The 17,965-nt window shown below is 29.9% G+C and overlaps 1 protein-coding gene across 1 annotated transcript in view; it reads right to left on the bottom strand.

Annotated features, from left to right (window-relative positions):
* Positions 1-8,452: 8,452 nt before the first annotated feature.
* The window catches only part of LOC114755653 (probable leucine-rich repeat receptor-like protein kinase At1g35710), a 66,831-nt gene continuing 57,318 nt past the window's right edge, over positions 8,453-17,965 (bottom strand). Inside the window, exons 11-20 of the mRNA XM_028944516.1 lie at positions 13,125-13,196; positions 12,959-13,030; positions 12,793-12,864; positions 12,407-12,478; positions 11,904-11,975; positions 11,738-11,809; positions 11,351-11,422; positions 10,677-10,748; positions 10,169-10,240; positions 8,453-8,499 (exon numbers count right to left, since the gene is read on the bottom strand). Coding sequence (XP_028800349.1) covers positions 8,453-8,499; positions 10,169-10,240; positions 10,677-10,748; positions 11,351-11,422; positions 11,738-11,809; positions 11,904-11,975; positions 12,407-12,478; positions 12,793-12,864; positions 12,959-13,030; positions 13,125-13,196 — 695 coding nt within the window. The remainder of the gene's footprint in view (positions 8,500-10,168; positions 10,241-10,676; positions 10,749-11,350; positions 11,423-11,737; positions 11,810-11,903; positions 11,976-12,406; positions 12,479-12,792; positions 12,865-12,958; positions 13,031-13,124; positions 13,197-17,965) is intronic.

Here is a 17,965-nt window from a genome sequence, read left to right as displayed (position 1 = left end):
GAAAGTTAAAGTATACATTTGATTATTTAACTTTATATAAGGTTTCACTTTGATCCCTTAACTTAAAAAAATATTTTTTTGCCTTTAACTGCAAAATTGTTAATCTTAAATGATGATTTTTTTGTAATAATCATGATTATTTTGAATATTAAACTTAATATATTAGTATTTAGTATTATTTTATCAGCATTCAAGAGTTGAATATTATCAATTTTTGTTAACAATTTTAAGGTTAGAGGACTAAAAGTTTACTTTTTAAAATTAAAGGACCAAAATAAATTTTGTGTAAAGTTAACGGACAAAATAGAGTTGTAATTCTTTGATATTTTGTCTTTTTAATACTGGAAGCATATTTTTTTTGTCAATAAAAGAATTGAGAGGTTGGCTAGCTATTTTTGAAAGTTTGGTTTGATGAATCCTCATCTAGTATTGTAATAAAAAATATAGTCAACAAATCATATTGCATCTGATAATTTAAAGACAAAATGAGACCAGTTTAAAATATATTATATAAATTTTGTCTGCCACTAAAATGCTCAATTGATAAATATTATAAACAAAAAATTAAAAAAAAAATACATTTATCACAAGACAAAGTCAGTTATAATCCTTATATAATATTTATATTTCTTTTTTCATATTCGAGTTGAGTTTTTTTTCCTTTAATATATTTTATTTAAATAATAATATTATTGTATGTGTTTAAAAAGCATTTTTTTATTTATATCATTTCTTCTTTTTTTCAAATGTATTTTTATTTAATAATATTATATTCTTTCATTAAGAGTAATATAATCAAATAACTCAATTTTATCATTTATTTTCATCCAACTAAATATAAATTTTTTATCCAACCCATTTTTAATTTTAGTGTGAACCAAACACTCACTCAACCGAAAATTTTCATTCCTACAAATTGCAAAATGAACAACTCATATTGCACTGTTTACTGTCGGGATTTGGGACTAGCACGAGTTTGATATAAGTTCTAGCAGCTAAGTATATTGATATAGATATAAATATGTTGATAATTATTTTTTATTATTTTTGTGGAACAATTCGATTGATTTTTTATTTGAAAATTATTACTTTTTGTATGATGAATAATTAATCATGTTTATCAAATTCGACAATTATTATTTATAATGTCACATTTAAAGGATGATGTGGAATTGAACCAAAACTCATAATAAAATACTTGCAAAATACGAAATCGGTGCTGTAACTATAGACACTTTTATTTTGGTTACTTGGTTAAGGAAACAAGAAATACTTTATAGGCTTAAAGTGTACTTAGCATTTTGAAATATTTTGTTAGTTGTGTTCAGCACTCTTAAGTATCCTAAAATATTTTCGGGTAAACATGCATCTAGCGCTTTGATCTTATCTATGATACATCAAATATCCTACTTTTATTTTTTTGGTTTATCCAGCACCCCAATGTTATTTTTTAGTTACACCGAATATTCTAAAAAATAATATCAGAGTGCTGAACACACTGAGAAAAAGACCAGGGTACTAGATGCACCATAAATAAAATCAAAATGCTGAATGCACATGAGAAATAAAACCAAGGTAAGCTACACACCTTTACCTAATATTTTTTCATGTGTGTTCAGTATCTAAAATACTTTGAGGTGTGATTTTACTTTCAAAGTATTAATTTTTTAAGAGCAGCATATATTCTTAAAGTACTTTTTCAGGAACAATTTTAACTTCGATGCTAACTCCTCAAAAAGTTTATTAAATGAGTTAGTACCGAACATATATTTTTTAATGTTTTTAGATGTATAAACCTAAAAAAAATACTTCAGAATGCTAAATAAATTACAAAATATTTTAAAATATTAAATACACCAAAAAAATATTTTAGAGTGTTGGAGAAACATCAAAATATTTTAGATGCTTAGTGTACTTAAGAAAATATTTGAGGGTGACACATCTTAATCCAAAATTTTATTTTGAGAGAATTTTATTTTAAAAAAATGGAGGAATGGGTGGGGGTTATAAAATTAATTTTGTATTTTATAAAATAAAACTCATTTCTCATTTATTTTATTCAATATAGAATTACCTAAGATAAGTTAGATTCAATACCCATTAAGTATTTGAGTCTTATAAAAAGTAGCTTAAAATTATTAAATTTCAAATCAGGTTTAGTTCTCATAGTTTAATAGGTTTTGATAACATTTGATTAACAATATATTTTGTAGAAATTTCTTATTTGAGATTTAGTAATTTCAAATATCTTTTTGTAAGAATCTTCTTAAGTATTTGTTCTTTTTTTATAGCTCAGAATTTTGTGAGTTGACACAGAAGAAGATACAAGAATTCCTCTACAAGTCATATAGAATTTGTGCTTGTTCTATTTTTAATCCCTTAAAAAATCACAGAATTTGAAGGGTTTTGTTATTTAGCATCCATTTAGATAATGTAGATTAACTTAAAAGAAAAATGTTTTTACACTATATAAAATAAATATATAAAAAATTTTGTCTGGTAAAAGGTTACAATTGATTGTTTTAAAAGGTTTTAAATATACACTTTATCAGACAAAATTTTTCTTAAATATTTATCTCCATATCAAACGCCCAAAAATTGTTCAAAAAGTTTTGAAAACACCGAGGGGGCGCGAGGGATTAGTCGAGGTCATAAGATTTTCCAGCGACGCCTATAAGTAATAACCAATGCCTTTAGTTCATTTCACCTTGGATTGCAGCTTCACCTTCTGCTTGGGCTTTGAAGTAAACTTGTGAATTTGCATTTTTTTCTGGTTTTATTTTCCAATACCTTTACAGTTTCAACTTCTTTTTTTGTCCACTATTCAATGGTTTCGATCTTTACTTGTTCCCTCCATTGCTAGTTTTTGGTTGATTTGGTCTTTCAAAATTTCACCAATCGAAGAAATTTCTGGTTTTGATCCCTTTATTTTTCCCTCCTTAAGCTCAACTATGACGAACTAGTGATCTAATTTCTGTAATATTTTTACAAATAGAACTATCTCACTCTCCTTTGCCTCGCTTTCGAAACTTATTCTGTCAGTACTTGTACTCATGCTGTTCTTTGAACTTGTTGCTCTTTTTATTTCAAAATTTGTATGTGGGACTCTCTATGGCAAGTTTGTCTTGCTGTTAAGATTCCAGAGGCAAGTCATAAATAAAGAAATATATAATAGAAGGGGTAGATTAACCTCCTTCACACATTCTTGGATTGGGGGCCATGGAACTAATGAATATTTTATAAGCATATGAAATTTTGTCTGCAATCAGAGCTCGGATGTGTGATTGTCTTAGAGAGATGAGTGGATAACTGTTAGTCTATATTTGTGAAGTAATCTGGTTATGGTGATTGTTTTGAACTACTAGACATTTTGGGTGTGTATTCTCTAATAATGCAATGGTGAAATAAAAATTTTATCTACAATGTAGAAGTGAATAAATAAATTCAAATAAAGTAAGAAATATCATATGGAAATAAAAGATAATTAGGCTTCTTATTTCACCGTAACATTCAATTTCAAAAGAAATTATTACGGTAACCTTTCCTCTTTTGGAACCTAATCTATCCCTACTTTTGTTTTCGCGCACCATCCTTTATACCTGTTTAATTTTTATTTTAAATTTGTTCTCTGAAAAATTAATAGAGGAGGAGGAATTGGACCGATATGGAAGATATTAATGATAGAGTAAGAAGCTTGAGTAAACTACCTGAATATGTTCTTTCACACATTCTTTCGTTTAATTTCTTCCAACTGAAGAGGCTGTGCGAACGAGCATATTATCCAAAAGATGGGAATACATATGGACCTCCATCCCTAAACTTCACTTTGTTAGAGGGAATGTACTATCAAGGGATTTCATGGATATTGTTGATAGATCACTTCGACTTCGTGGATCATTTGACATAAGTAGTTTTTCTCTCGATTGCGGCATAATTGAAAGGTTCTACGGGGCCTCAGATATTATGTCCCAAAAATGAAGCATGGTTCTCTGGTGTTGTGAAATTCAATGTCCAAGGTGTTCAATTCTATCTTTGCTGTGTGTCCATTTTGTCTCTTCCTCTTAGCTTTGTTAATTGTAGAAGAAATGGCGATTAAGTTTAGTAAACTTGTGAATGAGGGTACAAAAACAATTTTTGCATTGATTTGCTGAAGCTTCCCAGAGGTTTAAGAGATTGTGTCATCTACCTAAGGAAATAGTTGCAATGGGATCTATTTCTTACATAAGAAACTACAATATAATAGTGTTTATATGATGTGGCCAGTGTCTTTAAAGGATATGGCACAAGTTGCCACCATTAGCTTTTGGATGGATTATATGTTTTATTTTGATTGGATTGCTAATGTATGGGATTAAAAAGGGTTGGGCAACTTGCGCATTGCCTGTTCCCACCTTGTGAAAGCCCGAGTTATTTAGACCAGGGTGGATAGGGAAGCCTACTCTAAGTGGTGATGCATTAGTACCTTGTTCTTATTATGTGACGATTTCCAGCAAGCCTAGTAAATAATATTTTGGTTTTTAAATATATTTTATAATTTCAAAATTTAGAATATTTCAAGAGAAGAAATATAAACACTACACTAAAACTCCATATATCTATTTATCATTTCATATCTCCTCGTAATTATATAATCAAACACAACATGATAGATTTTCAAACAACATCCATAATCAAATATGTCAAAAATTTAAGTCTTGAAATATATAATTCTACCATATATAAATATTACATAGGAAAAATCCCCAAAAAAAAAAAAGCCTCTACAATTTCAAATTTTCAAATCAAGAATGTTTCAAATGTTGTCAATTGCTATTAAAGTGTAGTACACAAGATAGATTTGGAATTTTGAAATTCAAAGATTTTTTTTTTTGGGATTCTCCCTATTACATATGTGTGTATATATATATTAATACAATTATATACAATGAATGTATATTATATATATTCAATATAATTATATATATAAATTCTAGGCAAGGCCAAATAAGCAGGGTGGCATATCTTGCCTGATGTCCAGCCTTGCCCGACATTTGGCCTTGCTCGAAAATACTCATTTATTGTTTATGCTACTTTTTCAGATTGGGCTGGGCTTAAATTTTACTGTATTTGGGTGGGCATTGCAGGTTTTTGGGTCTCATAAACATTCTTATTCAAAGCATCGTTGGGTACTAAATGTGGGCGTTCATCTCAACGGTTATTCAAATATTTGTTTATCACGTTGTAAAGAACTAGTTTTTTCCACTAAACCCAAGCCATGTTGGTAAACTTTGTACTCTTTGATCCTACATACAAGTCATTTTTAACTAATTCAAATATACTAATAAAAATAGTTAAAAGCATGAAATTTGTCATAAATTTAAGTGATTTTTAGTATTACTTATAAATACCTATAAAATTTTGTATTAACTGTAATTTTTTTCACCTTCAACATGCTTGTTTTTTTTTTTTTTATGATGATACAATTAGAAGATAAAAATTTCAGAAACCCTATTCTTTTTTGATAAAAAAAAGTTTGGAATGCAGTTAGGAAATAACAAATATGAAAATAGGAGCCTCTTTTCGTAAAATTTGTTTAAAATGTCTGACTCATTTGTGGACATGGATGAATTATAATAACTTGTTCCAATCAAGACATACGAATCCCAAAAAAAAAAAAAGGAGGGCTTGACTGTAAGAATTTAAATTAGGATGTATAAATTTTTTATATAGAAACTTATTATTTTGTTACTATTAATTGTTAAAAGGTGTATGTACACTTATAAATTTACTTATAAATAATTAAATTTTTTTATTAGAGCTTGTTAACGTATAAATTAAGAAGTTATGTTTATTACATATAAAAAAATTTTCGCACTATATAATTAAATAGCTTTTTTTGACCAAATATAATTAAATATGTTTAATGGTTTGGTGTTCGTAAATTTCTTTGGTGAGCCAAGGGTCATGGAGTCAAAACACCTCCCCAGCTACTTCTTGGGACATTTATTCTTCGGTGGCTATGCCCCAGACTTCGGCAATGAGTGGAATTTAAAAAAGAAAAAATGGAGGAAGGCTATTTTGATACTTCTCCCTTTTTAATATAGGACCTAATTATTGAGTTATTTTTATTCTTAAATATAAGACCTATTTCTCACATTTGTCAATTTTCTTTAAATTACCCCTATGGATATTCCATTCACTATAATCAAGTAGAAAATGAAGATGAGGTATTAAGAAAGATAATTATGGTATTTTAGAAAAAATGTGTCATATTTCTTATAATTAACTAACTTACCTAACTTCCTTAATCTTATCAAATTAGTTAAATGGGTCTTATATTAAGGATCGGAGGAGTAGTTTATTATCAAAATATAATTTCAATTTTCTTCTTTAGTACTGCAATGTAATTTCTAAATCTTTTTATCTTTATTTTAAATAAAATCTCTTCAGCAAGGTTAGTTTAGCAAAAGTCATTTTGAATTATTTGTTGTTAGGTGTTGCTATGATTGTTTATATTTACGGGACAACTTCAATGAGAGCAAAATCTTGAAAAAATTGTAAATAAAGACTTTGAAATATACAAAATTATAATTTGGGTTCTTGAATTTATAAAATTCATGTCAAAGACCCTTTCTCAAATAGGAATTATGAAATATTAGTTAAAAGACAAAAATACCCTTATGCTTTTTTCAAATCCTTTGCCCACATGCCCTAGTTTAATCTTTCTTCACTTTCCAAGTCATCTTCATCTTTTTTGACTCTCCGACTTGTCCTACTTATCTCCTTCTTCTTGATGATGAACCATGCAAATCTATTGAAGAAATTGATGTTCCATTGGAAATCTCCTTCCTGATGAAGATGATCTATTTTATATTTACTGAACAATTTAAATGGGAGTAAAATCTTGAAAAAATCGCAAATAAAGACCCTAACATATACAAAATTATAATTTGGATTCTTGAATTTATAAAATTCATGTCAGAGACCTGATCTCAAATAGGAATTATGAAATGTTAGTTAAAAAACAAAAATGCCCTTCTGTTTTTTTTTTTCCAATCCTTTGCCCACATGCCCTAACTTCATCTTTCTTCACTTTCCAAGTCGTCTCCCTCTTTCTTCACTTTCCGACATGTCTCCCTCTTCTTGATGATGAACCATATAAATCTATTAAAGAAATTGAGGCTAACACCGTTCAAAATCTCCTTCCTGATGAAGATGATCTATTTTCTGGTGTTGTTGATGACTTAGGTTTCAATACTCTTACCAAAACTGGTGATGACCTGGAAGATTTTGATCTGTTTAGCAATGGTGAAGGTATGGAGTTGGAAGGTGATGAACATCTAACTATAGGAAAAGGGGCCAATGGTCGAGATAAAGATCCTAGTTGCTTCGGAGGTTTTAAAGGGAAACTTCCTCTTTGGGAACAGTCTTCTGGAACATTTTTTGTTAGAAACATTAACAGCAATGTTGAAGATTCTGAGCTAAAGACTCTCTCTGAGGTGCTTCTTTATTGTTTTATGCTGATAGATGCTATGTCAGAATTCTTAGAAAGCATTTTAGACTTTGAATCACATAAAAAGTCGATGCAATTTCTTGTTTGTTGTGACAGCAATATGGTGACGTCTGAACCACTTATACTGCTTGCAAGCATCGTGGATTTGTTATGATTTCCTATTATGATATAAGAGCTGCACAAAATGCAATGAAAGCTCTTCAAAACAGGTCGTTGAGGTCTAGGAAACTTGATATACATTATTTAATACCAAAGGTGAGATTGTTAGCCACATTTGCTGCAGGAATAACGACCATTCCATATTTGAGATAGTTAGCAATATTTTTATCTTAATCTCTTAGTTATCCTAATCTCTTAGCAGTCCTATCATATGCAAATGAACATTGCTTGCTTTAATTCGCTTTTGGTAATAACAATGGATATAGGTATGTTGGAGATGACTATATCTCAGCAAAAGGAGCTTATGTTGGCTTGGATCCACCAGGAGACGCTGGATCATGGCAAAGAGAATGCAAGGTGATTATTGAAAATGGAAACTTTTCTTCTGTCAGTGATATCTCATTTTCATTATAACGTCACCATCTGTCTTTCAATGAGTCAAATATGGCATTTTACTTGTTATCAGACTTATCAGTTTCGATGAGGGATATTTCTCCATCAGCAATATACGCCCTGGTGACTATAATCTTTACGCGTGGGTCCCTGGATTTATTGGTGATTATAGATATGATGTGGTTATGAACGTAACTCCAGGTACTGCTAAATTATATGTAATTCATGCTCATTTGCATATGATTTATTGCATATAATTTAAATGTTAAATGCAAGTGAGCATGCCTATTTACATATGGGTTTATTGCAACTTATCTGTGGTGGATGTAATTCTCTCTCAGTGGTGTGCGATGAATCCTCATATGTGTAAATATTTTCCAGTTTGCCTATAAAAGATGTATACAGCTCCTATTCAGCGGGTGCAATTTTTTGAGCTGCGTGAAGTCTTTTCTCAACTACGTCAAAAAATGTTCAAAATGAAAGACAATTTGCGCATTGCTGAGCAGCCGAATATGAGTTGCTTCTACTTAATAACTTGGGCGCACAAACAAATCTTAAGCGCCTTTGCAATAAATATTTTAATGGGGTTTCTTTTCAGCAATTTTTTTATGGATTAATACTTTTTTCTTTTAAATATTAATCTTTCTGTGATTATATTTAAATATTTTATATATTTTAATTATATTATATTATTTTAACTATGATTGGTTAATTTCAATTTAATCACTTACCCTTAAATCTTTGTCTTGATTTCATCGGTTCGGTTTTTAGTAGCCCAGGAATACTTGCAGCTTAATTATATGAATGTTTTTTATACGCCCCTTGTCTTATTTTACATGAATATACAATTTTACCATTCATTTAACTGTTGACTTTATTTTTCCTCAGTCCACATTCGGGGGGATTATATTTGACGGTTTTTATGATAACCGTCAAATATTTAGCGTCAAGTATTCCCCAATTTGTAGTAGTGTATTCAAGATGCCAGCGCCATTAATGAAGGATCCATTGTGTTGGTACTCTTCTTCTGCGGGTCCCATCTCTATTGAGAGTTAGTGATTAAGTCAATGGACTTGTTTCCTCGTAGAAAGGTGCCAATTTTGACCACTTTCCATCTTACTGATTATAAGGAATTCGAGGAAGTAATGTTTACGGCCGCATCAAGCTGAACGCAAATTTCACGTTATGGGACTTACCATTTGTTTTTACTCCAATATAATTGAAATCATGTACTGCCTAATTCTCATATAAGAGCTAAATAATTAATTAATTTGATAATATTAAAAAAATTGGTTAAATTAATTATTTACAATAAATATGTATTAACTTTTCTAAAATATTCTTACTCATAATGTGCTTTGAAATTATTGCTTCATAGAACTCCTTAATATGTGTAATCAATGAGAATATTTTGGGAAGAAAATTACAAGTTTTACAAACAAAGTATATTGAGGTTTTACTTTGTCTAGCTTTTATATTAAGAACCGGAGGTAATATATGATATTCAAGAATTATTTAAGAATTGTTTACTATATTTTGCATATTAAAAAAAAAAGTGAGATAGTATTGAAGGCATTTTGCTTTCATCTTAAAAATAATAAGAGCAAAATGCGTTTCCCCTATATTAGCTTTGCTAAAAGTGCAAAATGTCTTCTCTCTATTTTCAAAACTTACAGTTTAATTTTTCATACCATTAAGAATATTTCATGGACTGCTATTAGAATGGTTAGAGGCCATAAGACTCTGCCGTATGTGTTACTATTATGTGTACGACTTGTGGGTTGGGCTGAGCACCCTGTGTTTCTTGTACCCTAAGTCTTGGTGGGGTGAATTTTTGTGTTGGGTTTATGGGCGGTTACTGCGCCCTGAGTCCTTGTTGTACGTGTTGTTAAATTCATGAGTGTTTTATGTACATTGAGCCTCTTAGGATGTTCTTAAAATCAAACAAACTCTTTATAACCATGGCAATATTTTAGCACTCTAACTTAATTCTTTTTTCCATCATGGTTATCATCAAAAAATGGTTTTATAATTACGTATCAAGAAGAGGTCTTTTCAAATACAATATTTCCAAATTGAGTGAATTTGCAAGGTAAGAGTAGAAATAGAAGATACATAACTCACCAGTAAGATAGTTGCAAGGCAAGTCCAAATAAGTGAGATTTTGAAGAGCTCCTATTTGGAATGGAATAATCCCTGTCAATAGAGGTATTGGGTTGTGTGGAGGTAAATACAATATATCAAAATCTAGTAAATTTGCAAGCTAAGAGCAAAAATGGAAGATATATAACTCATAAGTAAGATAATTAAAAGATAAGCATAGATGAATCAGATTATAAAGAGATTCTATCTGTGATGGAATGATCCTTGTCAATAAAAGTATTAGTTTGTATGGAGATAAATACAATATTTCCAGATTGAGTGAATTCCTAAGAGTACAAATGCAAGATATATAATTCACCAGTGAGACTATTAGAAGACAAGTAAAAAATAATGAGATTTTGAAGAGCCCCTATTTGTGATGGAATAATCCATGTTAATAGAAGTATTAAGTTGTGTGGAGGTAAATACAATATTTGGAAATTTAGTGAATTTACAAGCTAAGAGCAGAAATGGAAGACATATAACTGACCAGTAAGACTGTTATAAGGCAAGTATAGTTCAATCAAACTATGAAGAGATCCTATCTGTGATGGAATGATCCCTATCAATAGAGGTATTAGGTTTTAGGGAGATAAATACAATATTCCAAAATTTAGTGAATTTGCAAGGTGAGAGTAGAAATGGAAGATATATAACTCACCAGTAAGACTGTTAGAAGACAAATACAGATGAGTGAGACCTTGAAGAGCTCCTATTTGTAATGAAATATTCCCTGTCAACAAAGGTATTAGGTTGTACAGAGATAAATGCAATATTTCAAAATTTAGTGAATTTGCTAGAGTAAAAATGGAAGATACATAACTCACCAGTAAGATTGTTGCAAGACAGGTCCAAATAAGTGAGATTTTAAAGAGCTCCTATTTGGAATGGAAGAATCCCTGTCAATAGAGGTATTGGGTTGTGTGGAGGTAAATACAATATATCAAAATTTAGTGAATTTGCAAGCTAAGAGCAAAAATGGAAGATATATAACTCATAAGTAAGATAGTTAAAAGATAAGTATAGATGAATCAGATTATAAAGAGATCCTATCTGTGATGGAATGATTCCTATCAATAAAAGTATTAGGTTGTGTGGAGATAAATATAATATTTCTAAATTGAGTGAATTCGTAAGAGTAGAAATGCAAGATAAATAACTCACTAGTGAGACTATTAGAAGACAAGTAAAAAATAATGAGATTTTGAAGAGCTCCTATTTGTGATGGAATAATCCCTCTCAATAGAGGTATTAGGTTGTGTGGAGGTAAATGCAATATTTGGAAATTTAGTGAATTTGCAAGCTAAGAGCAGAAATGGAAGATATATAACTGAACTAAATTTGCAAGCTAAGAGCAGAAATGGAAGATATATAACTGACTAGTAAGATTGTTATAAGGCAAGTATAGTTCAGTTAGACTATGGAGAGATCCTATCTGTGATGGAATAATCCTTGTCAATAGAGGTATTAGGTTGTAGGGAGATAAATACAATATTCCAAAATTTAGTGAATTCACAAGGTAAGAGTAGAAATGGAAGATATATAACTCACCAGTAAGACTGTTAGAAGACAAATCTAGATGAACGAGACTTTGAAGAGCTCCTATTTGTGAAGGAATAATCCCTGTCAATAGAGGTATTAGGTTGTGGGGAGATAAATGCAATATTTCAAAATTTAGTGAATTTGCCAGAATAAAAATGGAAGATATATAACTTACCAGTAAGACTGTTAGAAGACAAATCCAGATGAACGAGACTTTGAAGAGCTTCTGTTTGTGAAGGAATAATCCCTGTCAATAGAGGTATTAGGTTGTGGGGAGATAAATGCAATATTTCAAAATTTAGTGAATTTGCTAGAGTAAAAATGGAAGATACATAACTCACCAGTAAGATTGTTGCAAGACAGGTCCAAATAAGTGAGATTTTAAAGAGCTCCTATTTGGAATGGAAGAATCCCTGTCAATAGAGGTATTGGGTTGTGTGGAGGTAAATACAATATATCAAAATTTAGTGAATTTGCAAGCTAAGAGCAAAAATGGAAGATATATAACTCATAAGTAAGATAGTTAAAAGATAAGTATAGATGAATCAGATTATAAAGAGATCCTATCTGTGATGGAATGATTCCTATCAATAAAAGTATTAGGTTGTGTGGAGATAAATATAATATTTCCAGATTGAGTGAATTCGTAAGAGTAGAAATGCAAGATAAATAACTCACTAGTGAGACTATTAGAAGACAAGTAAAAAATAATGAGATTTTGAAGAGCTCCTATTTGTGATGGAATAATCCCTCTCAATAGAGGTATTAGGTTGTGTGGAGGTAAATGCAATATTGGAAATTTAGTGAATTTGCAAGCTAAGAGCAGAAATGGAAGATATATAACTGAACTAAATTTGCAAGCTAAGAGCAGAAATGGAAGATATATAACTGACTAGTAAGATTGTTATAAGGCAAGTATAGTTCAGTTAGACTATGGAGAGATCCTATCTGTGATGGAATAATCCTTGTCAATAGAGGTATTAGGTTGTAGGGAGATAAATACAATATTCCAAAATTTAGTGAATTCACAAGGTAAGAGTAGAAATGGAAGATATATAACTTACCAGTAAGACTGTTAGAAGACAAATCTAGATGAACGAGACTTTGAAGAGCTCCTATTTGTGAAGGAATAATCCCTGTCAATAGAGGTATTAGGTTGTGGGGAGATAAATGCAATATTTCAAAATTTAGTGAATTTGCCAGAATAAAAATGGAAGATATATAACTTACCAGTAAGACTGTTAGAAGACAAATCCAGATGAACGAGACTTTGAAGAGCTTCTGTTTGTGAAGGAATAATCCCTGTCAATAGAGGTATTAGGTTGTGGGGAGATAAATGCAATATTTCAAAATTTAGTGAATTTGCTAGAGTAAAAATGGAAGATACATAACTCACCAGTAAGATTGTTGTAAGACAAGTCCAAATAAGTGAGATTTTGAAGAGCTCCTATTTGGGATGGAATAATCCCTATCAATAGAGGTATTAGGTTGTGTAGGGGTAAATATAATATTTTCAAATTGAATGAATTTACGAGGTAAGAGTAGAAATGGAAGATATATAACTCATAAGAAAGATAGTTAGAAGATAAGTATAGATGAATCAGATTATGAAGAGATCCTATCTGTGATGCAATGATCCCTGTCAATAAAAGTATTAGGTTACATGGAGATAAATACAATATTTCCAAATTGAGTGAATTTACAAGAGTAGAAATGGAAGATACATAACTCACCAGTAAGATTATTAAAAGCCAAGTTTAAATTAGTGAGATTTTGAAGAGCTCCTATTTGGGATGGAATAAACCCTGTCAATAGAGGTATTAGGTTGTGTAGAGGTAAATACAATATTGCAAAATTTTGTGAATTTACAAGCTAAGAGTAGAAATGGAAGATATATAACTCAACAGTAAGACTATCATAAGGCAAGTATAGTTCAATCAGACTATAAAGAGATCTTATCTGTGATTGAATGATCCCTGTCAATAGAGGTATTAGGTTGTGTGGAGGTAAATAAAATATCTCAAAATTTAATGAATTTGCAAGATAATAGTAGAAATGGAAGATATATAACTCATAAGTAAGATTATTAGAAGGTAAGTATAAATGAATCAAATTATGAAGAGATCCTATATGTGATGGAATGATCTCTATCAATAAAAGTATTAGGTTGTGTGGAAATAAATATAATATTTCAAAATTGAATGAATTTGCAAGAGTACAAATGAAAGATATCTAACTCAACAGTAAGACTATTAGAAGACAAGTCTAAATAAGTAAGATTTTGAAGAGCTTCTATTTGTGATGGAATAATCCTTGTCAATAGAAGTATTAGGTTGTGTGGTAGTAAATACAATATTTTTGAATTAATTGAATTTGGATTGTAAGAGTAGAAGTAGAAGATACAACTCACCAGTAAGATTGTTAAAAGATAAGTTTAGAAGGATAAGTTTATGAAGAGATCCTATCTGGCTTGGAATGGTATCCATCAAACCCATTCCAAAAAATATGAGACGTTCTAGATTGGAAAATGCAGTGAAATTGAAATATGCTAGATGATGGTATTGTGTAGTCATTAGTTGATAATTCATGTCAATAAGGCTTCCAAAATCATTGCAAGATATGCCTTCCCAGTGACAAGGGTCTGACAAGTTGTGGACACTGTTGTTGAAATTCCACCATTTGGTCTGAAGCAGAGCACGTTTCTCCTCTTCTATCATGGCAACTGATGCTACACCATTAATATGGAAGCAAGTTATTACAACAAAGCATAATAAAAATACCACTTTCATCGCACCCATCTTTAGTTCCTTTATCTACACAAAGCGATCATGAAATGAGTGCATCCACAGAGTCTTTATATATAGAGCAATATTATTGAATCTCCCTTCTGCATGTCAAAGTCGTTGGAGTGTGTAGGTCCAATGGCAAATGGACTAATCATATCATGTGAGATTGCCTCAGTTGTTAATTAATGGTCTTAGTCAATATTAAAGTCTTTAGTCTTTGGAGTTATTATAGTGAAAATGGGCATGAAATTGCCAAACATGAGATGATGAACACCATAGCATGGTGGTTTGATGGAACTTCGAATTAAAGAACCCATTATTTTTAAATTTTAGGATTATATTTTGAAGGACAAATCAAATCATGGAAATATACCTTTTCTCACCACTAGTTGCTTTGAAACAGAGCATGTTTTTCCTCTGCTATCATGGAGGTGGCCATATTATTGAAGAAAATAATGACAGGGCATAATCATAAAATCACTATTACTATCACAGTGCTTATTGTTGGAGTAGTCAACATAATTTTGGAGAATGCCACTGATTCATGCAACGTGATCACCAAGTGAGTGCAAAGGCTGAATCTTTATAGAAGCATAAATTTATTTTTCTTAAAAAAAAATTATGACTTCTAAGTGACATATAAAGAAACGTGTTAACTAACTTTGACTATTAAAAATAAAAAAACAAAAAGTAAAGAAAATAAAAGCTTGCTTGATTTTATACTCAACTTTTATGTTTTTACAACTACCTTTTAGAATAAGTTTTGAATACCAAAAATAAATATAAAAAAATGTTAGAATCATTATTTCAAAAACCATACGTAAAATGGTGAAATGAAGGGTCAAAACTAGTTTGTTTTATTAACCTGATATAATTAATAGAAATATAATATTCTGCGTCTCTTCCCTAATTTTGTAAAACAAAAGGCAGAAAAATAAAAAAAAATGTTTTGATTTTTTGTTTGTTTTAAGAACAAATTTTAATTTTGTTACGGAAAAGCTTAATAAAAATGCCACTATGACGCCTATCTTTTATTTAATTTCCTTCCACAAAGTGATGTTCACAAAATGAGTGCAGTCTTAGAGTCTTTACATGGAGAAATATTGAAATGACAGAGTTCAAAGACTTATTACTCTTTTGTATTGTTATGTGATCTCTATTTCTCTTTTGCAATGAAAGTTATGCGCACTTCATTATTCACTCTGGTTACTAACTAATAGGGCATTTATTAGTATTATGATCATCATATTTAAATTATTCACATCATAAATTGTAAAATGACTTTTAGATATTATTTATCACACTTTTGTTTTACTCAAAATATGTACATTTTTTTATCATAAAAATGGGGTTAAAGGTTAAAAACACTTATGAAAATATACCCAAACTTTACTTAACACTATGAACTTTCTTTGTGATCAAGTCTACCAATCCAAGTTTAAAAAAGAGATTAATAATGTCAGCGTCATTAAAATTAACAAACATCTGTTTTTTTGGTTGTGGGACCCATATTTTTAAAATAAAAATACTAAAATACCCTCAATTAAAATGGAAAAAAATTAAGAGTTAAATGAACTTATACTCAAAGTTGACCAAACACCATATAATATTTATAAAAGTATCAAAATACACCCAATCTCGAAGGGCTATTGTATTAGAGTGTGTTAAAGATTATTAATTATAACAAAATTTTTATAATTAAAATAACTAATATGAAAAAGTTTAAGCTTGAATTGCATTGCTCTACAATGTTAAGTTATTTATATCCCCAATCTTTTTTTTTGAGTAGACATTATGGATATCTTTTGAAAATAAGTTACTTATATCAACGATACATGGAGTTGTATGTTTATTCTCTAGTCTATGTTATTAAATTTAACAGTCAACCTGAAATTTCTTTTATGTTTATGTTTAAATTCTTTGAGAAAATTTAAGGCTATTTTTAGTAGTTACAAAAATATTTAATTATTATGTATAATATTTATGCTATTAGAATATTTTCAGCCATAAATGAATAGGATAACTATAACAATAGGCTAGTTTTTATTGAAAAAAATTGGCTAATAAAAAATTTATTGAAAAAGATTAATAATCTTTTTTAATGATAAAGATTGGTGATATAAAAATTTATTATACTTAATAATCTCTAATACACTCTAATGCAATAACCTTTCGAAATTGGTGGTATTTTGGTATTTTTATTAAAAATCATATGGTGTTTGATGAAGTTTATGAGTATTTTTGACCCTTGACTTTTTTTTGGTTTAATTAGGGGTATTTTGATACTTTCACTAAAAAAAATCATTGGTCCCATTGCTAAAAAAGGGATGTTTGTTAATTTTGATAGCATTGGCATTATTGAGCTTTTTTAAAATTTGAATTAGTCAATTTGAACCAAAAAAAATTCACAATGTTGGGTGGAGTTTTAGTATATTTTTATATATATTTTTGACCCTTAACCCAAAAAAAAATATAAACACTATGGAAACCAGTTTTTCTCTCCACACGGATTTAATCTATTTAACAAACTGTTTTTTTTAAACTTTGCACGTATATAATCTATGAGAATAGATGACGGTAATAATTGTAATAGATAGTAGAGGTTTTCTCCCTTCTTTTTGAAAAATCAAAGAAGAATAAAAAAAAGAATATCATTGTTAATGGTCTTCGTCAATATTAAAGTCTGTACGGTAAAAATGGATGAGAGATTGCTAAACGTGAGATGAACACCACAATACGTATAGAGGTCCTATGAAAATTCAAAAAAAGCAAACTCATTATTAAAGACGTGTAAGACGGGCACACATTAGAGTCAAAAGTCTTTGGAAAACATCCAAATTAAGGCAATGGACATAAACGTAATGTGTGAGAAGGGCATAATAAAATACAAAACTAGTCTATTGGGTCCCACATAATTGGAATGGAATATAATAAACTCTCAAGTATGCTAAATAGATTCATATGAAGTGGATGACAATTAATTAGAAATGCCTAATTTTTTTCCAATTAATTGTTTTGGAAAAAACTACCACCCTCCATGAACTTCTACCAAATGGGTCAAGCTTAGCCTTAACATAATGTCTATCTCTAGTAGTCTAAATGGTATCCACAGCTTCAGTTGATCAAACACAAAGTTTGAACATTTTTAAAATAATAGTGTTGTATTCTAGTGGCATATGAAAACCCTTTTCTAAAAGGAAGGTCACAGGTTTGATATCCCCTGCAATGTAATCCTAGGCCTTTAGTACCTACTCAGCTGTCCCTTTTCATTTGAAAAAAAAAAAGCTTGAACATCTTTAAATATTTTTTTGTGTAAGGTTATGGGTTGGAAGTTTAAAGATGCAAACTAAAATTATGCTAACTCCTGATTTTTTGTTTATAGTAATGCTTAAATCTGTATTAGTAGTTGGAGATTAGGGATTTCAATGTCCTGTTGTGGTTCTGTGTGCAG

The sequence above is a fragment of the Neltuma alba genome, unplaced genomic scaffold (genome assembly GCF_004799145.2).
Source record: "Neltuma alba isolate B1F8T4 unplaced genomic scaffold, ASM479914v2 tig00010307_pilon, whole genome shotgun sequence".
In the NCBI taxonomy this organism is placed as follows: Eukaryota; Viridiplantae; Streptophyta; class Magnoliopsida; order Fabales; family Fabaceae; genus Neltuma; species Neltuma alba.
The sequence above is the reverse complement of the archived record's forward strand: the minus strand, read 5'-3'. Positions and strand labels throughout refer to the sequence as shown.